Source organism: Chiloscyllium punctatum, chromosome 3 (assembly GCF_047496795.1).
Source record: "Chiloscyllium punctatum isolate Juve2018m chromosome 3, sChiPun1.3, whole genome shotgun sequence".
Taxonomy (NCBI): domain Eukaryota; kingdom Metazoa; phylum Chordata; class Chondrichthyes; order Orectolobiformes; family Hemiscylliidae; genus Chiloscyllium; species Chiloscyllium punctatum.
Genome location: NC_092741.1, coordinates 59,402,507 through 59,428,786, shown reverse-complemented (window position 1 = coordinate 59,428,786; position 26,280 = coordinate 59,402,507). Strand labels below are relative to the sequence as shown.

Here is a 26,280-nt window from a genome sequence, read left to right as displayed (position 1 = left end):
GGGAATAGGATAGGTGACAGAATATAGTGGTGTGAGTGATAGACCATGATGCTTGGTGGAAGGTGGGTGCAGTAGCGGCGTCAGAGTCAATGGGAGGTAATAGAAAGGAAATTAGTACCTGTTACCCTCGCAGAGTTCAGGAGGTCATTCTTTCTGCATTGTTTGGCATTCCTTCAGGCACCACACTGACGCGGACAGCTGGCAGGTGTCGTGTTCTCCTCTGGCTGTTTTGAGGAAAGAGGATCGCTCTCCAATCTGCTACCACATCTGCCAGGACTTCCAGGTCTCTATCAACAAAGAGGGAGCCAATTTTCCTCTGTTGGCCATCTCTCAGAATTCTTCACTCACTCAAACTGTGAAAGTCAATTCCTAGCTGGCAGTGTTATAGCTGGGCTTTAAATATGGTGTCGGGGTAGTGGCAAATGCTTACACACACAGGCAGTGCAGTGACGGCATGCTATAGGGTGAACAGGGTCAGTGCCATAAAATTGTGTAAGTATACGCTGTAGCTCACAGAGAGAAATCCTCCTTGGAACTCTCTGGAATTGACTCCTTGCTAAATTTCAGGAAAATTCAGCCTATAAGACCATAAGAAGTAGGAGCAGAAATAGTTTACTCAGCCCATCAAGTCTGCTGCACCACTCAATAAGATCATGGCTGATCTCTTAATCCTCAATTTCACTTTCTTATCTTTTTCCCATTACTCAAGATTCACTTACTGATTAAAAATTTTTCAATATTGTTTGAAATGGATAGTCATCGTAGAATTTATACAGTAAACTATGTAGATAAAGAATTGATGTATTTCCAGACATTATTCACAAGAAATCATCACACTCACAAACAGACTACTATGAATTCATTGCAGTCCTGAACTCTCAACATTTTCATTCATTGAGAATAAATTGCTGGGAAATAAGAATGATGAAAAAAGAGATCAAGATATTGGGAAAAACGTAACATTCGTGAAAGAAATTTTTGCAAAAATATCAGATGGCTTATGAGAGCATCTCTATGGAAAGCAGATTGAGGTTGTTGAAACTGTACATCTGGTCAATTTTAAAATGGGGATGCAAAAGCTAGAACATGTGCAAGAGAATAAATTACAAGGGAGCAGAAAAAAATTACGAGATGCGCAAATTCATTGCTCATTCCCCCAATGCCCCAGGAGAAAGGTGAGTGCATAGCCATCCAGCTTGGAATATGGCCAGCCAACAAGCCATAAAGTGCTGCAGCCAGGCTAAATTGGTTGGCAAGGGGAATTCTTCCCATCATTGGGTGGAGTAACTTCCCAATCTGATTGGTCAGCAGCACCGGAGCTCCACAGTGGGTGTTACCAGGACTGCAGGAACATCCACTGAGAAGGCTGAAGGTTCCCAGAGTGAGGCCAATCATGGAGTTTGGAGTAAGGGTTTTCTTTGGTACAATAGGGAGCAGGACTTGGAGGCAGACTTAGTAGTATAGTGGGTTGGAAGGAAGGGCAATACCTTTATCTCAGTGGGTTCCCCCAATGTGCAAAGGGCACCCTCAGTAGATCGTACCACCCTTCTTCCCAACATTCAAAACAAAAGACTGCCCATTCCTACCTGCCCATGCCAACTGTTTTATTGGGTGGCAGCCATGATATTGGGATCATATTAAATGCTCAATTGACACCTAAGTATTTACTTACATTTGGTCTGCTGATTTCAGGGTCCACCCACCCAGTGTATATTATGGGAGCCAGTTTGGGGCTAAGTGAGAAAATGGTAGACTAACTACTCAAACCATTTTCTGGCAAGTGCGAGGATTAGTTGAATGACATATGCAATCAATGAGGAAGGTGCTAAGAAAGCTCACATATAGGAAGACTTCTTACAAAAGAGAAAGTTGAGAGGAATGGAGGGCTTGATTTATAAAAGCAGGCTGGATAGGTTGGGACTTATTTCACTGGAACGTAGGAGGTTGAGGGGTGACCTGGTTACAGGTTTATAAAATCATGAGGGGAAAAGATAAGGTGAATAGCAAGAGTTGTTTCCCAAGAATGGGGGAGTTCAAAACTAGGGGCATATTTTTAAGGAGAGAGGACAATGTTTTAAAAAGTACATGGGGGGCAATTTTTTTTTAAACACAGAGAGTGATTCATGTGTGGAATGAAAGGCCAGAGGAGGTGGTGGATGCAGGTATGATTACAACGTTTAAAAGACATTTGGATAAGTACATGAATAGGAAAGGTTTGGAGGAACATGGGCCAAACGCAGGCAAGTGGGACAAGTTTAGTTTGTGAACATGGACTTAGAGGACATGTTGCAGCTGTACAGGACATTGGTTAGGCCACTATTGGAGTATTGCGTGCAGTTCTGGTCTCCTTCCTATCGGAAGGATGTTGTGGATCTTGAAAGGGTTTAGAAAAGATTTACAAGGATGTTGCCAAGGTTGGAGGATTTGAGCTACAGGGCGAGGTTGAAAAGGCTGGGGCTGTTTTCCCTGGAGCGTCGGAGGCTGAGGGGTGACCTTTTAGAGGTTTATAAAGTCATGAGGGACATGGATAGAATAAATAGACAAGGTCTTTTCCCTGAGGTCGGGGAGTCCAGAACTAGAAGGCATAGGTTTAGGTTGAGAGGGGCAAGATTTAAAAGAGACCTAAGTGGCAACTTTTTCACGCAGGGGGTGGTGCATGTATGGAATGAGCTGCCAGAGGAAGTGGTGGAGGCTGGTACAATTGCAACATTTAAAAGGCATCTGGATGGGTGTATGAATAGGAAGGGTTTGGAGGGATATGGCAAGTGGAATAAGATTAGGTTGGGATATCTGGTTGGCATAGACGAATTGGACCGAAGACTCTGTTTCCGTGCTGTACATCTCTATGATTGTATGACTTGTTGGACCGAAGGGTCTGTTTCCATGCTGTATGACTCTGTGATGCTATCAATAAGAGGCCACCACAATTTTTGGGGTGTGTATTTAAGAGACAGAAACAAGAGCTTGGTACTGATTGAGCTAATTGAAGGTGTCAGAGCAAGAAGGAGACAGAGGAGGAAATACACTGATAGTTTAAAAAAAAAGAATGGTTGTAAGATTTTTTTAAAATGCTAAGACGTGAGTTACACTCAAGAACCGTGGACATTGGAGAGCTGTTCCAAGTCCGTTACATTGTCAGAGAGTCTGAGGGAAAATTCCTAGGTTTCTCTTCTAAATTGGTTACAGATTGTCTTCCTGTTTTTGGTTCCTCTTAAGCAATTAAATGGTTAGGGGTGGGTCAGTGGTGTTTGTGGTTCCACCATGGCTGGTTGCAGTGGGTTTATTGGACCTGATGTTTTATTCTTATCCTTTATTTGTATGTGTGGAGCTTCTTATTCTATTTAAATGAAAAATATTAAAAATAACATTTTAAACTTTGTTTAGCAATAGTTATACAATTACACTGCTCTGATACTATAGAGAGAGTAAACATGAGTAGTGTGAGACAACTTCTTTGGATTGGGTCTTTGAAGAAAAAAAGAAAATTGCAGTCTGAACTGTAGTTGTTTTTATTTTAATTTGATAGTCTTACAGGGGAGTTATTTGCAACATTATTAAAGTGCACACAATACTTTTGCTCCATTCAATTACAACAGCATGAGGGGGTAAAAATAGGAATGATCTCTTATTGTCCCTTCTCATCAACCCTTCCCCTTCCCCCCAAGTACCTCCCCACCTCCCGATATATCAGATCCATTGGAAATAGGTTGTATTTCAATTATATTTTTGGCGGAGTCCAATTTAAATCTGAAATTTGAACTGCACGGAATAGTACAAATGTAAAAATATGTTTGTAAGTGAACAAAATTCCTAATAAATGTGAAACAAATGTGATATATAAAATCTGTATATAAATTCTTTCATGATGAATTTTGACATCACAAATATTGTACCCCATTTTGAGTTTAAGCCCTGACTATCATTTCTCTCTCCACAAGTTCTCTTGGTAATGTTTGTTGAGCTTTTCTGCTTAAGCGTTTACTATTTCTTGGCCATCTATGAACTGCTGAAAAGTAGTATACGTGCACTGTAATTGGGCAAAGCACACTGATGAAAATGTTCTGTCAAAGTATAGCTTTTTTGCAAGCTCCTTCTCCAGTCTGAAAGTGATATTACAGTTTCCTTGGACAATGTGTTGTAAGAGTAATAACCATTGCATGAGTGAACTACCTTAGATTTACAGTTAGAGGGTTTCACCGGGCTAATCCATTTTGTAATCCAGAGGAATCTCCAAGATTCCAGAAAACTGATGGCAAAAAACCTATTCCCTTGCACTACAACTATTCACCAGGTATCAGTAGTGTAAACCTCCTATTACTGACTTCCAATGTGTTTTTATCATATTTAAATAAAGAGACTAAAACTATACACAGTGCTCCAGATTTGATTTCACCAGTGTCACATATAACTGTAGCAAGGCATCTCTACTTTTATATCCCAGTCTCTTTGTATAAACAACAACATCCAATTTGTCTTTCTAATGAGTTGCTGTAACTGTATGATAACTTTATGTGATTCATACACCAGGACACTCAAATCCCTCTGTAACTCCAAGCTCAGCATTCTCTCTCCATGGATAAGTTCAAATTTCCTACATTATACTCCAACCTCCAATTTTTGCCCACTGTTTGCTCACCAATTGAAGACCTTTAGAGGCCAATAATGGGTGCCTTCTTGCCACTGCTGGGATTTATTCACAATAGGGGAGACTGTCGCCAAGAAAATATCTGACCTAGTCCATCCATGTTGACACGACAGTCACGAAAGCACACCAACACCTCTATTTCCTCAGAAGGCTGAGAAAATTTGGCTTGTCCACAAAGACTTTTACTAATTATTTAGATGCACCATAGACAGCATCAGAACTCAATACAACAACTGCTCTGCACAAGACCACAATAAATTACTAAGAGTTGTGAATGCAGCCCAGTCCATCAGGAAAACCAGCTTTCCATCCATTGACTCCATCCACACTTCCCACTGCCTCAGGAAAGCAGACAACATATTCAAATATCCCTCCCATCCCAGTTACACTCTCTTCTACCCTTCGTGCCCCCATGAGGAGGTTGAACAGTTCATCCACTTTACCAACACCTTCCACCCCAACCTCAAACTCACCTGGCCCATCTCAGACACCTCCCTCCCCTTCCTAGACCTCTCCATTTCTATCTCGGGCGACCGAATCAACACGGACATTTACTATAAACCGACCGACTCCCACAGCTACCTCGACTACACCTCCTCCCACCCTGCCCCCTGTAAAAATGCCATCCCATATTCCCAATTCCTTCGTGTCCGCTGCATCTGCTCCCAGGAGTACCAGTTCCAATGCCGTACAACCCAGATGGCCTCCTTCTTCAAAGACCGCAATTTCCCCCCAGACATGATCGACGATGCTCTCCACCACATCTCCTCCACTTCCCGCTCCTCCGCCCTTGAGTCCCACCCCTCCAATTGCCACAAGGACAGAACCCCACTGGTCCTCACCTACCACCCAACAAACCTCCATATACATCGTATCATCCGTCGTCATTTCCGCCACCTCCAAACGGACCCCACCACCAGGGATATATTTCCCTCCCCACCCCTATCAGCTTTCCGAAAAGACCACTCCCTCCGTGACTCCCTCGTCAGGTCCACACCCCCCCCACCAACCCAACCTCCACTCCCAGCACCTTCCCCTGCAACCGCAAGAAATGCAAAATTTGCGCCCACACCTCCCCCCTTACTTCCCTCAAAGGCCCCAAGGGATACTTCCATATCCACCACAAATTCACCTGCACCTCCACACACATCACTTACTGCATCCGCTGCACCCGATGTGGCCTCCTCTATATTGGAGAGACAGGCCGCCTACTTGCTGAATGTTTCAGAGAACATCTCTGGGACACCCGGACCAACCAACCCAACCCAACCACCCCGTAGCTCAACACTTCAACTCCCCCTCCCACTCCCCCAAGGACGTGCAGGTCCTTGGAGTCCTCCATCGCCAGACCATAGCAACATGCCGGCTGGAGGAAGAGTGACTCATCTTCCGCCTAGGAACCTTCCAACCACAAGGGATGAATACAGATTTCTCCAGTTTCCTCATTTCCCCTCCCCCCACCTTGTCTCAGTCCCAACCCTCGAACTCAGCACCACCTTCCTAACCTGCAATCTTCTTCCTGACCTCTCCGCCCCCACCCCCACTCCGGCCTATCACCCTCACCTTAACCTCCTTCCACCTATCATATTTCCAACGCCCCTCCCCCAAGTCCCTCCTCCCTACCTTTTACCTTAGCCTGCTGGACACACTTTCCTCATTCCTGAAGAAGGGCTCATACCCAAAACGTCGATTCTCCTGTTCCTTGGATGCTGCCTGACCTGCTGCGCTTTTCCAGCAACACATTTCAGCTCTGATCTCCAGCATCTGCAGTCCTCACTTTCTCCTCGAGTCTTGAATGATGTTGAACATTGTGCAATCATTGACAAACATTCCCACTTCTGACTTTACGATGGAGGTAGGACAATGATGAAGCAATTGAAGATAGTTAGGCTTTAGGACACTATCCTGATGAACTCCTGCAGATAGGTCTTGTAGCTGAGATGACTGACCTCCAACAACCACAACCATCTTCCTATGTGCCAGGTATGACTCCAACCAGCAAAGAGTTTGCCCCATAATGGCCAATGATTCCAGTTTTGCTGGGGCTGCTTGATGCTGCACTCGACTGAGTGCAGCCTTAATGTCAAAAGCAGTCACTCTCACCTCACCTCTGGAATTCAATTCTATTTTTCCATGTTTGAACCAAGACTGTAATGATGGCAGGAGCTGAGTGGCCCTGACAGAACCCAACTTCCTTCCAACTGCAGCTGCATCACAGCTTGCTTGCCCTGGGACTTACTATAATCTTTGCAATGGTGAAACCTCCAAGTGACCCAGCAGGGACTAAAGAGCTGTGGCAGGTTGATTGGTCAGCAACTCGTGGAGCCTTGTTTCTGGCCAATCAACAACCAGGGAACCCTGATGTAAAACTCAGTTCCTGTTGCAGTTATGGATACTCGTGCAATGTGGGTTTTACCATGGCAAAAAAGAGGTTTTTTATCACGCATCTGGCTATTATACATGAGCTTAAGGATGGTGATCAAAGGAAAATACTGTGCTACTTACCAACAATTAGGTCACAAAGTTGAGCTCAGCAAATGTAATTCTGGTCCAAAGAAAACAAAAATGAGAAAAATGATCATAAAATGTATTGATTTTTGAAGAATTCTTAAAATGCTAGCACAAAAACCTAGTCAAAATTGCGTATGCTAACAGACAGATGCTTTTTATGACAGTTTTCTAGAATGCCAGTTCCTGTCTCAGTCAATATTTTATATTTTGCATTATGCTTCTAAAATGTTGATGTGTTTCCTGTGAACCTATCTACCTTAGGTTTGTTATAAGGTTATTAGTTAGTCGTCACTCAAGGAATACATTTCACATTCCGATGTAAATCTTGTGTATTAGAGTGAGAAAGAGGACACATATTCCCTATTGATATTTTATATTGGGTTTCAGTTCCTAGCAGCACGTGATAGTTGTTATACTTGTATTCTCTGAGAAACCGGATATACACATCAGCCTTTGTGCCCGCTGTATTTTATTTCACTTTTTCAGTCATAGCCTGGAGTGCAGAACTTTTACAGTTGGCTTTGTCTAATGGTTTCTAAGTAGCCCAAATGAAAACATTAAGTTCAAGCACAGTTACCTTTTCTTGTTTTTGGCCCATTCTTTTCAAGTTTTTTTTTTGTCTTGATGATAATGCATTAAATAACTTAGTACCACAAAATAAGTCTCTTTTATCTGATGTGGTCTTATACAGGTGTTCTGTTATGGCTTTCTGTTCTGTTCTGAGTACACTATTGTGATAAGACTTCTCTCTATAATATCATCGACCATGACTTGGAGAATAGACAACTTTGTGATGGAAGTAGAAAACATTTTTTTCTTGCAGAATAATTATATTAAGATTATCAATCCCAGAGTAAATTAATAGAAAAAAATGGAAATTAATTATATTTGGCTTGAGGTGAGTTTCTCTAGTTTGGGTGAAATCTATTACTACGTACAGATTGAATGGCTGTTGAATATATAACAAGTTGAATACATAACTAATAGGAAGGAAAATGTGGGGCAGAAAGTTCCCATGCTTTGAACAATCTAGGCAATGGCAAAAAATGTTGGGAAATAAATGTGAAAGAAAAAGTACAATTCTTGTGTCGTCACAACTTTCTCATTTTCCCCTGAAGGTTTTAATGGAAAGATAATAACATCGCTGATAAATGGTGACTACTTTGCTTTCATCCATTTGCATCTCATTGACATCTCCAACTCACTTCATTTGTATGCAGCTTGCAATTCTCTCCTCCCTCCCAAGTACTTGACAGTGAGTTTAAAGTCATTGCAGTTACCTACGGCTCACTGGTTACTTTCCTGGGCCTCCATTTTAATGTCCCTTCACCAACAGGTCAATGAATGCTCCATCCTCCTCCGCCCTTCTTCCACCAAACTTGGAATGGGCAAACCACCAGCCCCACCACATTACCATGGCTGACCAAGGACCAACTCTGATTCCACTTCAGCCCTGCAGGACATCATTTAAAGTTCAGGGACACCTTTGGACTTGCATGCTCCTGCCAGGTCACTTTGCACAGTCAACTCATGTATTTTCACATCGCGCGTATCTTAAGGCTGATAGCTTCATTTCTTAGCACTTATTCAATTTGTGTTTGTTTGGAGGTTGCCACCCTCTGTGGATTGCATTGATTGGTAACTGCATTGGCCTCCTCTGGTGGTCCACCATTTAGTATAGGGCCCTCCTTTCGACCAGGACTTCTACATGGAAAGAAGGAGGCCAGCTTCCCTTTCGGAAATGTTTCCTAAAAATACAGTGTATGAGGTAGTTCCTGGCTTGCAGAATCAGAGGAAATGTGCAGCTGGGCTTTAAAAATAGCATGAACAGTTTGTATGATCGTGGATGTGGCAGGAATTTCACCTCTCCTGCCCTGTAATTGCACAAGAAGAGTGCCAAAGAGACCCGTTGCATAATTATTGAGTTGTTGAACAGAAATCAGAATGAGAAAAATTACTATTTGCCATGCTGGGACCTCCACCATGAAATGCCCTGAAAACAACACTGTCCTGAAACTGGAAAAATACAACCCTACATTTTCATTGAAAATGAAAAGCCAGAAGTAGAAGGATTTTTATTTAACAGCTGGCTATTATACATGGTGTCCAAAAGGAAGTATTGTGCTACTTACCAAAAATTAGGTCATAATGTTGAGCACAGCAAATATAACTCAGGCCCAAAATAAAAAGATTCAAAGAATGATTATAAAATGTATTGAAGTTTAAAGAATTCTTAATGTGAGCATAAGAAGCTGTCAAATTATGCAACAGAAAATATTTTGCAAGCATTGACTATCCCTTTCAGTTATGAAAATATTACATTTTCAATCAAGTCCTGAATTCCCAAGGATTATAGCTATATCCATCAGTTTTGTTATGTTGTACAACAGAGATCGCTACAGTTCTAGGATGAGCCATTGGGTAAAGTGACACTGGGCGATGATCTTCATCTGGCCATGTTGCAAAATTTAAAGCTTTAACATTCTGCTTAATAAGTTCTGTTGTACCAGAACTCAGTGCTGGCTTTCCAGTTTAAATCTGACTGTCATATAGCAGCAAAGTGTAGTTCAGTGAAACAAAATTCTGACACTCTGCTGAAGAAGCAGAGTTTGGTTATTTAAACACCCCAGTCTCGCAATGACAGGAGAAGGGGAGGAGAAGGAATAGAGTCAGTGACCACCCAGAACCACTCTCTGTCTAAGCTCTCTGACAATTCACCAATTCAACTAAATCAGCTTTCCCATTCCCCAGTCACCAACACTACCAAACTGCAAACCTATTTTCTAAAAAATTGAATTCAATTGCTCTCATTTCTCTCAAATACTTTGGTCTTGCCATTATTTCATCCATATAAGTTGTGTATGAGGGATCATAGAGAGATATTAATGTTGGAAGCCTCACCATATTGAATGTATAGGGTAAAGGAGAAGGATAAACAGGATAAAGTATAATACAGAACTTTATTATTATTGAAAAGAATATTGCCAAAAAGGTTCTTGCTTTATGCTCATCAGATCAAATTTAAATGACAACAATTTATAACCAGGGAGAAAAGGGGGGGAGGTTAATTAGTTGGTAAGTCAATTCTGATTGGCTGACGAGTTGCAGCTCCTCAAGCTGCCAGCTAATTCAAAAATAGCACACTGGTTGAATATGCTCCTTTTATTATCAGAGAACAGATCCCCACATATGAATTAATGTCACTTCCAGCAAGTGTAGTGCAGTTATCAGAAAATTCATTGTTGCTCAGGATAGGCAGTTAGTTTGGGCGTTTCATTTTGCACTCGTCAGGACTCGGATGTAAGAAACAGCCCCAAGAAGGAATAAACCAGTTTATACAGCACATGAAGGTGGTGCCCATTGGGAAACAAGCAGGTTGCAATGGGATCCCCTCTGGGCATGGCTCTTGTCAACATGAGAAGTGCATCTTCAATGGAAAGACCTTGAACAAAAGAGGTCATGGAGCCTGCCAATCCATGTTGTTTTCCTATGGAAACTCTGTGACCAATCAGAATCTACATAGTTGGTATGTAAACTAAGACCACCAGTTAACTGTTCCTGCTGCATCCCCAAGCCCAACCAATCAGCACCTTCCTCTCATGCTGTATTAGTTAGTGACCTTTTATTAAAGTCTGTTTCTTGCATTCTAATCCTGATGAATACAAGACAAAAGCTTTATTTCCTGTCTTGTTGTAGTAATGTTGATGTTCTGTATTACAAGCAGTTATTAATTGGCAGTGTACAGTCTGTACTTATACGCTTGCAAAACCCAAAACAAAATATCTGGTGTTACATGTGTTTTCAAATTAGGCAACTTTGATTTGTTCTCTAGAAACAAAAGAATTAAGTTCAAGCCTTGGGTCTTTTTTGATCACCTAGAAGCTGGGTGAGTTTATAGTTCCCAGATTTTCAATTCCTCAGCCAATAGGACTTGACTTGCTAACCAGTAACATGAAGTTTTCCGATAACATAGATTGTCACGATTGTTTGAAATTTGGCCTTCTTGCACTTGTTTGGGTGAGTGCAAGATGAAATTGTCCAGCAAAATGTTTCTTTTTTCAGATGAGTTACAATGAAAACCTGCACAACATTTCATCCAGTATTGGATTGTCATAGCCATTGCCTCTTTGAACTATAGCCCAGGCATTCTCTCCAATGTGTGTGTTTGTCTGTCCATGTGTGTGAGACAAAGAGAGAGAGATGGGGAAGGGTGATAAGAAGGTGTGCACTATTATATTATATTATATAATATTGCGTATTATATTATATGTGAGCTTCATCTATAAGAAGGGATAAAATCTGTCAATCATAGTTACAAGTTGATGAGCAATATGGTTGATGTGGATGGCTGACAGTCCATGTTTGAGAGGTGAGCTGTAAGCAAATTAAGTTTGTCACTGGGTTGAATTTGTAAGATTGAGGAGATTGCCAAAGGTTGGTGCAGTGATTTTAGAACACTGCAATGCAAGGGAATGGCTGTGAGTTTTCTAACGAATGAGGCAGTGTGGGGCACAGCTATGGTCAGAAAGTATTTCCACAGTCTTCTTTCTTCGACTCTAGTTAATTCATTGATTGTACTTTCTCCATTGCATCCATGTTCTTGGGACAATGGTCTTGGCATTGTTGCACTCGTCAACTTACAAAAAATCTTTGCAGCCAATCCTGCAAATAAAATTCGTCTCTTACTAAGCAAATTAATAACATTCTTTTTTATAATTCTGAAAGTGAGAAAGCCTTTTTCACGTCAAACATAATTAAGATTTAAATTTTACAGCAACTTTTCTTTTTTTTGGTTAATTGTCATTTTCAGGGTAAGTTCTGGCCCATCCAACATCTCTCATGCAATCATTCAATCTTCAGTTCATTAATTATACAGCCTCCACTTCAGGGCCAGGCTGTCATGCAGTCATGCAGAAGGATGTCAGAAATGCTCACTGCTCCCAAGACTTTGTGATGTTCAAGCAGCCACCGCCATTTTTAACCCCAGATTAACTGCACCTCAGACACTGCAAGCCTTCACACTGTGATCCGGCACTGTTGGAACACAACCATTGTGACAAAAAGGGAAGTTGGCACCCATTTCTCTAACAGGGACCTTGTGGATGGATCAATTGAGAGACTGGCAGTGCTGTTTCCTCCAGAGCTCCAAACACAGCCAGCTTGGATGAAAGTACTGACCTGAGTCGGTACATTGTATAGAGAAATACCCAGCAATGCTGAAAGCACTCTGCAAGGTTAGGTGTAACCATTTATCCTCTTTCACCTCCCCGTGCTCCCTGCATATGGGGGAAGCCAGCAGTGTTGGAGACCTTCAACCCTAGACACTCCTTGGCTTGGAGGAGGGCTCTAAATTAGTCAACACCTGGATGTGTTTGTAGACTACACATTGGATGGTGCTACTCATGTTTTCTTTGAAATGACCCACTGGCACAAACATTGTGATCTTGGCAGGCACTGGGAGGGCATGGCCACCCATTCCTTCTGCACAAGATCTGTCCAACAGATGATACAGTTCAGTGATGATGACCTCGATATCCTTCATCTGTATCTGCTTTTTATTTCCAAATGCAGTCAATAATGACAAAGAGGCCAGTAGATTTGAGATATTGTAATTCTCCTCCATCTGCTGAGGGTGCTGCAGGAGCCATTGGAGTCTCCTGCAGTTTTTCTCATGGTGACCATGTTCCAGTCGATGTCTCTTTTGACACTGTCATCTGATTTGTAACAATGCCACAATCCTCCAAGCGCTGGTTCTGCCTCAGGTGAGTGATCAGATAACCTGTTGGAAATGTCAGAAATAAAACAGTATATCAGTAACAAAACTCCAAATGCCTCACATCAATAATAATGAAACATATTATGGCCTTGTGCATTGTGTCATGAAGGCTTCACCCTCGTAAGGATGCCAATGTCATACTTAAATAAGGATCTCTTAATCTCTTAATCTGCAGATGGATATTGCAGAACCAAAGTGCAAATGCTACATTGGTTGATTTAAATGCAGGTTCTCTCCAAAATATTGCCTTCAAGGATCAGATATGAAAAGGGTTGCAGAAATGGCAAATCTAAGTGAGACCTTTAAGCATGTGTTTGAGTAGTTTTGCATATCTGACAATGACAAATGGCCAATTGATGCAAGTCTTATAGTACTCGTGGTTGCATGAGGCCATAACACATAGCTTTCATACATAATGTTGCCAAAAGAATGGCCTTTAAATTGAATCCAATTTCATGGCATTACAGAGTCAGTGATTGTATGACTAACACAGTTGCCTTAGCAGATCCTTACAGGCAAATAATTTTGCTTCACCCTCAAAGTGAAATACAGTAACTTACTCCATCCAAGCTGCATCTGGTGGCAACCATTTTCTTGTCCTGTTGCCAGTTGAATCTGGTGCAAAGATGACAAAGTTTCAGCATTTTCATCATGAATGACTTGCAGCCTCAACCTGAGATGAAAGATGTATAACCTCACATCCCCAGCCTTTGTATTCCCCAGCATCTCCAATGACATTCCAACCTCTCCTTGTTTCTGTTCACTCCCTTAATCTTACAGCCATGTCCCCCATTTACTTCCTGAGGTCATGACTTTGCAAATGGCCGTATTCTTGTTGGTCATTTACTGTCCTCATTTTGAGGCTAGGGTAATTATAAACTGTGCAACACCTCCACCTCAGCTTTCCACCCTCTCCTAAGGAGTAAGTGATCCCACTCTTCAACGGAGAATTTCCTCCTTTCACCATAATCACTCTCTCAATGACACAGGCCGATGAAACCTAATCACAGTCTTGAGCACCCACTTTTCCCCGTACTGCACTGACTGCCCTTAATGAGCTCCCCCGCCATTAATACCCCAATCTCACCAGAACTGACTGTGGTGCACACATTAACCCCTACCTCAGACCGACCTAGGAGGACAGCCCCACTAAGCACAGCGCAGCCTGAAAAGATGTCTCCATAGCACTACGTGTAATGCCTCGAATGCTTGTTCTAGACCTGTATGTCTGACGGTGGCCCAATCCCTGGATTTCAAAGCTACCACTTCTTAGAAACTGCTCCGACCATGTGCCTGATCTTACCTTGGCTAGACTCCTGGACTGAGTGTGGTGGCCCCCTTCATTGCACCAAGACTGGTTCACTTTGACTTTCAGACATAGCTGTTTGCTTGAAGTATACACAGCGTAAACTGCTGGCACGTGCTGTAGGTGTGGCATTGGTGTGTTCCCTCTCCCTGACTCTGAACAGTGGCAGTCTGCCAGTCAGTGGGGCCAGGTTATAACTCTGACTTTCATGTTGGGTAATGGCACCATCTAGTTTCTTCAGGAAGGAGCAGAAAAAGGAGACCTGTTTCAAAATGAGGTGAGATTAGCTATTAATAAAATTTAGATGTGTATAAATAAGATTGTTGGCGCTTATTTGTTTAAACCTTAAAGGGAAAATCAGAAATTCCCTCTTTCAATGTCGGAAGTCTGATTATTTTCATTCTCAAGTATTTTCCCAACCTTATTGCCATTGTACTCTTTGCTCAAGATCTTGGAACATTCCACCCAATGTGTAAATGTTCTGAGTGTTGAATTACAAATAATTATTTCTACTCCCCACCTTTGATGCGTAAAGTGATCTGGACCTAAGATAACAAATGGGAGTCAAATGGTTCTTGTGAAAAGAATGGAAATCTAGAATTTTCGACACAATAAGTTGAAGTACGATATATAATTTCTTACTTTCTAGCATTGGGCTTCAATAAAGAACAAGATAATACTCACTGGCATTTAAAAACTGTGCTGCTAGAACAGGTCTGTAATTTCCCTAGATAACACAAAATGCTGTGGAAACTAGAGATCTGAAAAAAGAATCCACAAAAAATGCTGAGAAAATTTAGCAGGTCAGCCAGCATCTGTTCCAGAAAAGAGTCACATTGGGCTCAAAACAATAATTCTCTTTTTTCTCTCCACGAAGGCTTCCAAACCTCCTGATTTTTTCCAGCACCATTTGTTCTTATCTAATTTCTTCATTTGATTTTGCTGGGAATGTTTTTTTTTAAATCACTGAGATTGTAAATTATATCAAATAGAACTGTTTAAAATGACAGGCATTAAAATATTATTGGTATTATCCACTTTTCTAGAGTATGATTATTTCCATCTTTTGATTTACTTGTAGTAAATATTGAAGAATGTATGCAAGTAACATATTATGTATATTGTTGAATTTGTATTACAAAGTCGTTATGCAAATAAGCTTGAAGTGACTCATGAATGATTTGAAAAAGCAGTTAAAACATATCAAAATGTATAAAGACAGCAGATTATTATAAAGTTCTGTAAAGTATAAAAACTCCAGAGACCTTCAGATATGAACAAATCACTATAATATACTTTTACTGTTTGGAAAAGTGCAAAGAAAATATCATTACTACAAAGTATAGCATTTCAAAGTTTGTTGATTATAATTAACAGCATTGTCTCCAAAAGTATCTTGAAGTTGAAAATAAATAAAATACTGGATGAAGCACTTCCACATAAACATTTTATGAGCTTACGTGTAGGCTGCAGTTCCTGCAACGGATTAATGAAGTACAATATTGAAATGTTAAACAATTAGCATTCTAACATACCTACAAACTAACTTGCTGTCTTCAACAGTATCTAAGGTAAGAGAAATTGGATTTCTCACCCCCCATTTTGTTATTGCATCTGTTCTGGATTACTGTTTTATCTTATTGTTTTATCAAGTAGAAAAACTGAGAACATACTACTTGTGTTACTGACTGTCGCTGAAAGAGTACCTTTCAATTTCTGATTCATATGATTTAATTTCCTGATAAAATTTCAAACAACATCTCTTTGTAATATTTTAATATTTGTATATTTCCAAATAATAAACCTAATTTCAGAGGAACAACCAATGTTTGCAGTATAGCTTTTCTCTCCCGGATAAGAGTGTGTTTGCTACTGGTCTTTTGGTGGTGTATTTATTTCCAGACAAAATTAAAAATGTTTCTTCTGCAAACATTAACTGAAAAGAAGGCTTGGCAGACACACGGGTATGTATTGTTTGCCTGCCATTTTGTTAAGGTTATAGTTCAGTGCCTAAAACTAAGGCAGAGAAAGCAAATTTAAAAAAGGTTATGAAGATTTTCTATTTAATTTCATGCAGCATTGCATACACAATTTCTATGTGGCAATGTGATATACTTTCAATTGTGTCACCATTTCTCATACAAAGAATTAAACATAAATTTTTAGCAGGTCCATCAGTATAATTTTAGTAATGCGTTCACCACCATTTTGTTGCCCCAAAACCAAGTGAGCCATTTCCACGATGGTGATTCCATTTACTTTACAAATATATGATTCTTAGAATAATGGTGTTACCTTGTTAGCTAACTTACTAGCAAGACTTGTTAGCTGCATGTGTGTGGAGTGATATTCAATTTCACTAATGTTAAAATGAGCAAGACATTTCTGCTATCATTCACAAATATTTCCCACATCAGAATTAACCACATGGCTCATTTGCATTTTTATGATACACCAGTGACTGGTAAATGTAAACTAATTTGTGGAAGTTTGCCAAAGTTGATGGCCATTTCCTCTCCATATTCTGACTTAGTTTTGAAAGGCAAATTTCAGGCATAAGAACGGAGTTGGACCAAGTATGTGAATATTCTGTGGTTAAATGTGATTTGTTTGTCATTTAATTAACTTTGAAACCACTTAATTGTTTTCCATCAAAGCCTAGGAAAGGGTTTTCTCTCTCTAGAGTCTTTTGAACCTGTTATATTTGAATAAGATGAAATTAGCGATATATATTTGAGAGCCCATAAGGATTAACTTTTGACCTCAATAAATAAAATATTTCATTAAATTTTAATTTTAATCACTGAAAAATGGCAGCTCCACATTGAACTGTGAATTTATTAAAGAAAAAATACCTTTCAGAGATCAGTAAGTTGAACCCCTTTACTCCACAGGTAACATCAAAATTATAGAACCAACATTTAGAAATTTAGCATTTAGAAATTAGGGGCTCGTTACATGAAGAGCAGCATGTTCAATGTGTTTGATGTTAGCATGGAGACATATACTATATTGAGCACAAATACTGAATGTACAAGAACAGTGGTTTTAATTGAATACATACTTTTGAAAATTAGGTCCTTTCAATTTATAATAAATGTTTTTGCTTCTCTTGTTCATGACATTTTGGTTTTAAATAATTTTTCAAGCATTTTATTTCATATCACTTTGCTGGGATGAGACACCTATTTGTCTATGGTTCAATAAGAGCCTTGCACACGTTTTTAATACTTAAACCACCTTCGCTCAATTGTCTAAAAGTCTCTCCCATTCTAGAAGATCCTGCAAGGGTTTAAACTTTCTCCCTGATTATGACTTTTAGTTATTACAAACTGACCTTCCTCATCGGTTTCTTGGCAGAATGTGTAATAATGCACTTTCCCCAGTCTGGGCTGGGAACCTTTGCAAATCCCTATGCCACCATCAGCATTATTTAAAAGATGGCACTCACGTTGACATCTGGGAGCCAATTCATCATTTAATTAAATTATCCTGTAATGAAATCTTCTGTAATGAGATTAATCTAAATTATTTATCAGGCGCTGACACAGGCGCAAGACATGGTTAATAATGAATGAGGGCTGTGTCTGTTCTGCTTTTAAACTCGGGACTTATTTCAGTCACTAATTTCTTTTAATATTGCATCAATCTTTACCCTTTCCAGAATATATTGCGGGATGGCCTGATTTTTTTATTGGGTGGGTCACGGTGGCGGGGGTGGGGAAGGAGGTGATGTGGAGGGAGTTGGAGGGTTGGAATGATCAAATGTAGTCTTTGCTACATTTCCCTATACAGTAGGACATGAGTCAGGCTGTGGGTCATATTTCTCCCTGTCAGGAAGGTGGTTTGCTTGTTTGCAGAAGGGCTCCAGGGAGAATGTGTTACAGTGCCTGCAAGTAGGTAACCATGGTAACAATCATTTTTTTAAATGCATATTTAAGGAACAACACTAATGTTAATGATCTGTCCACGGTACTTATATTGATTATTAATAACTGATGTAGCGTATAACTGAAAAAGGTTCTTGATACCATTGAGGTCCCAAGATTTGCAAAACTCCTGTATTAAGGCTGCAATGTTTACAAGGAAATGTGTTGTCTTTATTCATGAAAGCGATATTATGTAAAGCTTGAATCACATGGGATGAAATATTTTTTGGAGCAAATGCAGAAAAATAACATCCTAAAAGTGAATGGAACTGTTCAAACTCATGATGTAGTGCCTATGGCGCCATCTCCAGGGCTGTTCAGGTTACATGCATGTTGTCCTGGTGAAGGGAAACAGTGTATGCTCTTGATGGATTTTTAAAAATTATTTTGTATTCCATTTCTCAAAGCTATTCCTTCAATTTAGACTGTCAAGTCTCTTGAAGTTGCAATGCTTTTTAAGATGTTAAAATATGTAGTATGGAAGGTGTATCAGTAATAGTTGAATTATTTCAGTTCTTGCAATTTTACATTGGCAGGCTTTTATCTTTCAGCGCCTTTACAATGAATGATACTTAACAGATAAATTCACAGCTACTTTAAATTCACTGTCATTTTTAATGTACCAGTGTTCACCATGAGATCAGTCGATGTTGAAAAAAACTAAACAATGGATGAATTTGCTTTTTAATTTGGAATTACTTTCACTTACTCATTGTGTTGCACCAAAACTCCTGAAAGCATTAGCTTTGATACATGTTTTTAAACCACACTGACTCATGAAGCCCAATGAAATGTATAATAAATATTACTAAAGCATTAATAACTAACTCATGTCTCTCTTGAGAGATTCAAACTATTTTTAAAAGTGTAACTCATTACATCATCAGAACAAAAGTAACAAAATAAAGTTCAATTTCTATCTGACAAAAAAGATGTTGCTTAAATTAAGTATGGTACCACTAGAAATGAAAGTAGACATTTGGCCAAATGCAATGAAATTCCATGAATTTCTTTGATTTGCCTGTATTCCATTAGTTTTCTGGCAGTATCTTTGAGTACTTGGCGAAGGATGATGTTTACCTGTGTGCTATTGAAGAAATATGACAAGGGCTGCAGCTAATAGCATTCTAATTTTTTTTAGTAGTCTAGGTATTTCCTGAAGGGATCGGCGCTTTCAGACAAAAATGCTTCTTTCTGCAGACAGGGTGACTGCTGAAATGTATTTCCACAACACAGTTTGCAGACTTATCCAGCAGTCCTGGCTGCAGCACGACTTGTATGCTGCTTTTTCCAACCCTGGTACTTTGCTGTATAACTAATTGAATTGCATATGCTGTATCTGAACTTCGTCCTTTGTTCTCAGGTGATGTACCAGTCTTTATTTTGATATTGTAAGCAGTATTTTAGCACAGTCTTCACCCAACTGATATGCCACAAATTACTTTGGCTGTATCTATGATTGCACCCAAATACGGTACACTGTTCTCATTCCTGTAGAAGTATGTTTACAACAGACTGTGACTCAGTCAGATATTCTGTTCACTTTGTTGTCAGTGCAAGCAGTTTAAAATCTCTGAGTGCAGCATAACTAGTTCTCAATTTTATGCAGGTGCCTAGACTTAATTTTCTTGTAACTGAAAAATTCCAAAGGTGCCCCTTTGAACAAATATTTAATATAAAATAATATAAAATAAGTTAAAGTGTTTAAAATTGACAATGCAAGGCATTTTCGTGCATGTCCACATCATGCAGTGCAATTTTTTTTTAAACCATAGAACATTTAAGAGAATTTTCAGCCTCCTAAGATCCTTTCTAATAATAAAGTGCTTGAGTTGTCAAAGTGACGGCACAGATGTTCTAATCTGTACTGACACAGCTTCCTAACGCAGCACATCAATCATGTGTTATTAGCTTTAATAGAGCTTGGACATTTTCCGTCACTTAAACATTGCAGTGGTGACAAAAGTGAACCAGAAATGTGCTGCAGGTGTAACCTTCACTCAAACCCCATTTGTGACAGGCGTTGCATTGGTCTCCACCATGGAGGAAGGTTGCCATCTTCAGTCTCTTCTCTCCTTTGTTTAAGTTAGTGGCACAGTGATTTTTGTGTGAGGTAAATTAAATGGTGATATTTTTAATGGTTTAGTTGTATGGAAGATTTGTTACGGAAGGCTATTAAAAAGAATATTCCATTTGCTTATTTGGTGCAAATTGGTGGGTTTCAGACTTTTTTTCCAGATTAAGCTTTTAATTTCAATTTGTTTCAACAATTTAAGCTTTTCAATCACTGGCATTATTTTTGAGTTGATTCTTAAAGGGATATTGTTCTTTTATGATCAACAGGTTTTATTTTAAATTGAATATCTAAAATATTAACCAGAAATTGAATTTCTTGCAACAAAATTCTAAATTCAGATAAAATTCAATGTTAGATCTTGAAAAATCATTACATCTCTCACTGTAGTTCGTGAAATAAATAGCCAAACAAATGAATTCCTAGACATTTATTGAATTGATAAATACGTGGTCAATTTTAAGAATTATAAAATAATTCATTAATCCATTAAGAAAGAAAAGTAAAAGAAATTCCTAACCAAAAGGAAAGTTTGAATTTTCTACCGTTTGTCCAACTTTTAAGGAGTTACGTGAAAATTACATTACATTCTTGCAAAAAAAAACCCGAAGTCCCTTCTGTGAGTGAAACTTCACATGCTAAAGAGCAGATGCGTCAGCAAGTGACAGCAGGCTAGCAGAGGTTGGGGATGTGGCTACGCCGATGAGCCCTGGGATAAATGCAGCACATTATATATCTAGTGAAAGACAGGAGCTGTTGACGAGGTGACCTCTGAATGTAAGTCAGCTTGCTATAAACAGAAGAGTGTGGAAAGCTATTGGTCAGTCTGAAACTTGTTTACTATTCTGACTATCCTCATGGTAAACTTAAATCAACAGCGCTGAACCTTGGAACATGATTACAGCTTTAAAGGGGGGAAAAAATCAGCAGTATAAATAAAAAAATAATGTTGAGAAAATAGCCACTTCGCTAAATTCCTAATCTGTGGCATATTCCTAATACTTAACTGGCGACCCGGCCGACTAAGGTTAAAAAAAAGAAACAAAATTTGATATCTTCCTTGTAGAGGTGAAAACAAAATGAAAATTGTGGAGTTTTAACCGAAGAGCTGTATTTTTTTCCTGGTAAGACTTTACCTTTTTTTTTCACTTCGTTTCCAGTAAAACAATGAGACCGTTGTTCCACATATCTGCCCAATGTCGAGATAATTGAACAGCTTACCTGAGAATTGTTTCCTCCATTCCATGACGGACTCATGCTGCAATGGATGGAACTCTGAAGTTTCCTTGTAGCTTTGGCTCAGGGAGAAACATTAATTGTTTCTAACTTATGCAGTTCATTCCTGGGAATGTAAAAAAATAGTCGTGGAGCTTGCTGGTGTTCCTCAGTGTATGCATCCAGGCGGTTTGTTACTGAAAGGCAAGCTCGTGTTATAGAGATAAGTTACAGTATTTGTAAGGCAAGAGTGTCCTGTTACTTTAGAATTACAGAACTTATTTCTCAGTTCATTGTGTCAAGTGAAAAAAAACCTCATTCTACATTCAAACTCCATGAACTGTGTTTTTCAATGAGCCTTCTGGCTGCAGTTTCTTTTCGTTTTGTACTAGAAGGTGCTTCTACCTTGTTTGCAGCAAAATTTGATCAGAATTGCTAGTTTTCATTTTATTCTTGCAGGCAAATGTTCTGCTCATCTAGCTGGCATCGAAGTTTAGAATTCCTTTTACTCAGTGCACACCAGTAAGAAAGATATCTGAAATATTTATGTCATCTTATCTGTAATGATGTCTCATAACAATTTGTGAGAAGGAAGTCAAGATCGAGGGAGGGAGGATTAAATTACAAATCCATTCAAAATCATTATAGATATAAGAGTAGACAGAGAACTGAAACCCAAATACTGAAATATTTCAGAAAAATATAATTCAATTTCTTCATAAAGAATAATAGTTATGCTTGGTTTAAAACTATGTTTAAAACATTTTTTTGTTCATAGCATATTAAAAAATTTGCCACAATTTGCAAAACAAGCAACCTCCTCCATCTTTAATTTGCTTCCAGAAATTTATCCTAATCATCTGGTTGTCAGAAACATTACTCCGGGTAGGAATGATACTGTTCTCTATATGGCACGTATATGTGTTGAAAATCGAGTTTCAATTTAAAGAACAACTGTTGGTGCTTGCAATCTGAGGCCATGTCATGAGTTGGCAAAATGTTTGCTGACTTCTTGAAAGTCTGCTTCATTCACGGGACACAGCCACTGAGAGGTTACCACAGGAGTGTCTCATTATCAGGCTTGTGGAGGAAACAGAATACCACAGACTGCGCACTTCTGTGTCTGAAATCAGTTTTTCTCCTTTAGGGCTTTGGATTGTTTTGAGAACCTGACTTCTACTTTCATTGTAATAACAGGTATGGCAGTGTGCAAAGGAGGGAAGGTTTTCCTGTCTCATTTAAGTCGCTAGACTCATGTCACAAAACTACAGAACTCCTGTATGGAATGAACTGATGTTTGGTGTTTAAAGCGAGCAGCTTGTAATGTGGGTTGCCCAGTTGCTTTTCTTCCGTCAATGTTCTTAACTGTAATTTAAAGCTTAGCCGTAGTAAAAAAAGGTTTGGCATTGTATGTTAAGAATATTGGACAGATTATTTTACCTCAGTAATTTACCTAAATGCCCACAGAAGTGCATATTGTGGGGAATGTGAACAACGTTTGATACTTAGTTGAGAGTAAACTTTAATGATATTTTTTTGTGTGGACTACTGTACGTATACTTACACTTTGACTCTTTGTCTGTCAGTAAATATATTTAGTTCAGTTTGTACCTATCAAATCTGCATAACTTAAATGTGTCATTGTGTTTCAAATAAATTGTGACTGCTATTTAGTTTGAAGCACCGTAATAAATAGTTTTGCAGGTATAGTTTTGCAGGAAAAGTTTGCTCGTTTTTTTGTGTAAATCTCATAAAACTGCTAAAGTTGCTGAGAAAAAATATATTTTCTTTACCTCTACCAAGTAACTTTATGGACAGCTAAACTCTGCTCCTGTTATTAAAGGAATGGTTATAAAATAGGTGTTCATTATGGTTTTGAAACTGATGGGAAAATAATTTTAGAATCTGTAATTTAGCAACTGCCAAACTTTGTAAAAACACTTTTAAGCCAAACTGATTTTTATAAAATATGCAATTTTCAATTTCTGGTGATACTATATACTGTAACTCTATTCTCATATAACCATTTTAATATTGGTTACTTTTATTCTAGAAAAAATTCAACATTCCTTAAACCTATCATAATGTTATTATTTAATTGTATGATTACTTGATATCTACATGAACATCTAAATGACAAAACTCTAGAAATCTATTAATTCAGATATTTCCTGAGAAATACTACATGCTTCAGGGCTGCATTGTCTTTTGCTGGATTATAATTATCATATTCAGTTGTTCAACGATAATCACCAAAGATTTTGCAAACACACATTATCATGAGTATTTTGTATTTTATGTATCAGTCATCATATGATTTTATTTATTGTCATCTAATTTGTTGCATGCGACTCTGGAATACTGTATTTGGGATGGAAAAAAATTGCGGAGTCCTGTATCTCATGCTGTGTTCCAACCGGTGTGCACTTTTGTTTTAAGTTGTGTAACATCTTTGAGTTCTCTTTTTACCTTGAATCTTTTTCTACTTTGAATTCAGTTAAAACAATTTGATGTGAAATACCTTCAATGTATTCTTTTAAATCTGCATATCTGGAAAATTAGAGTACAGCTGCACCATTTAAGGCTGATAAAAAGCATTTAATTTAAAAGCTCTTATGTAGATCTATTCTATTGAAATAATTGAAGGTCATACCAGACAAGGTAAACAAAGCCAAAGGAATTACAGACAACTTTGAAAATGTTGCTGAAAAGTTCAATTGGTTCATAATTACACAGAAACTAATTAATTATGGTTCCCCACTGCGGCAGATTGCAAGTACCTTTGCTGTATGTGACAACATCTTTTCAGATACAGCTGGCTCTTTGATTTAGATTTGCTTTAGTTTCTAAAATAAATAATATAAATTTTCTATATTTTTGCACTGACAGAACACTCAGGCATGCAGGCTTCAGTTCTCAATTGAAATATGTTGAATTGATGTGTATTGGTAATTCATATTATCAGGTGATTTACTTAGTAATAAGGAGGTAAAATAGTTTATTTCATTGTTACAGTGTAAGACTTCTCAAATTAATGGTTTATATTCTGGTTAAAACGCTTGAATAAAATTTCAAAAAAAAGATAAAGAACAAAATAATTTCCATCTGAAATTATTTTAGAAAGTTTCTAAACGTTCTGAACGTAGGACAAGACTTTTTATGTTTATTTGAAATAATACTGATGAGAGTATTATATTTGTAACTGGAAATTGTTAATAAGACAAACTTCCCAATTGAAATTAAAATGGCAACAAAATTTAAAAGCATTTCCAGTAGCTCATTTGTTGGCATCAAGATAGTACTCATGTGTAACAGTAACTGTGATAGACCAACCAAGCAGTTGTCTACAAACCTAATGATAGTTTTGTGACAGTTGTTCAAAGATTAAAACAAACTACAGAAAACATGTAGTAAATTTTAAATTGCATTGTAAATGAAGATGATTAAAATGTGCAGGTAATTCAGTTGTTCCACAACATGCCGTCTACATTTTATTCTTGAATCACAGAGGCAGCGCTTTAAAAAAAATCAACGCTAAAACGTTTGTTATTTTTTAAGATGTTCTGCATTTTTTTCTATGTAAGCCTTTGCCTTTATCCAATTTCCATGTAACACATTTCAACCATTTTTACAATTCCTCACAGATATTTATAAATAGTTAGAAAAGATAAATGTTTGAATTACTGCATTTATAATGCATGAAATACTCCGAGACGCTAAATAAACCCCAAGGCTTCCAGGTTGAGTTATTAAATAGGACAAAGGAGTTGAATCTCTGGGGAATTTCCTAGGTTCAGTACTATAGTTTTATTCTAGGATGGTTTAATTAAAAGATAATTTCACTGAAATAGTTGGCACGTTTAACTTTCCATGAAGAGGTGGAAAGAAAGAATTGTACTATGTTGTAGCCTAATTTCTAAGAAATGTCTCAGAATCAGGTTTATTTGCCAGATCAAAATGTATCTTTTTACTTGCAGGATCCTTCATGTCTAATACCAAAATCTGTATAAAATAACTACTTATATTGTTACATTTTGCACTGTTTAGGCTGTTCTGCTCATTTTGATGTAGTTGACTTAGTAGTGACAACAACATCAGTAGTGTTATAAAACATCCCAAGGCATTTCACCAGAATATGATGAACACAAAAGTATGGTACTGACTCACATACGGAGGTGTTCATTTAGATGACCAAAAACTTGATCAAGGAAGTGCATTTTAAGGAGTCACTTCAGAAAGGTTGAGAGTGAGAGGAGTAAGGAGGGAATTCCAGAGGTTGGGATGGAGATGACTCAATGCATTATGACCAGTGATAGATCTGTTATTTTTGAGAATGCATAAGTAACCAGAATTAGATGTGCACAAAATATTTCTACGAGTTAGGGACTGGATTAGATTGTAGAGATGGACAGGAGTGGTTTGAAAAACAAGGAATTTTAAAGTCAAGCTGTTGCTTGATGGGTTGTCACAAGAAGTCAGCAAGCATGAGGGTGATAACTCACGGAAAGTCTTAAGACATGGACAGTAGGTGTTTGACTACCAAAGACAGCATCAATGATATTTATTTTGCGATGTAATTATTTTTGTTTTAATGAGCTCCGTTATAAGCTTTAAGCTGGGGCTGTTGTGGTGCAGTAGTAACATCACTATCTCTAAACCAGGACACCTGAGTTCAAATCCCACCTGCTCTAGAGTTATAAAATAGCATCTCGAAACAGGCTGATTAGGAAAATATTTATAAGCTTTAACCTTACCTGCATTTCTAATGTTTTATATTGAAGTATAAGTTATGTTTTCCCATTTTTTAAAACTAAGAGGTTTCAA

General features: G+C 38.4%; 1 protein-coding gene across 25 annotated transcripts in view; it reads left to right on the top strand.

Moving 5' to 3' along the window:
- The window catches only part of eya4 (EYA transcriptional coactivator and phosphatase 4), a 621,540-nt gene that overhangs the window by 347,262 nt on the left and 247,998 nt on the right, over positions 1–26,280 (top strand). For 2 of the 25 annotated variants that reach the window (XM_072553793.1, XM_072553786.1), the window contains exon 1: positions 21,072–21,365. The exons of 16 other annotated variants lie outside the window; for them this stretch is intronic. Coding sequence is in view for 1 of the 9 variants with exons in the window: in XM_072553783.1 (XP_072409884.1) it covers positions 19,498–19,530 (33 nt within the window). In the remaining 8 variants the exon portion in view is untranslated. Of the gene's footprint in view, positions 1–18,114; positions 18,135–19,391; positions 19,531–20,954; positions 21,019–21,071; positions 21,366–22,444; positions 22,654–26,280 lie in introns of those variants that run through there. 7 more of the 25 variants (XM_072553789.1, XM_072553783.1, XM_072553794.1 and 4 more) reach the window with 7 other exon arrangements.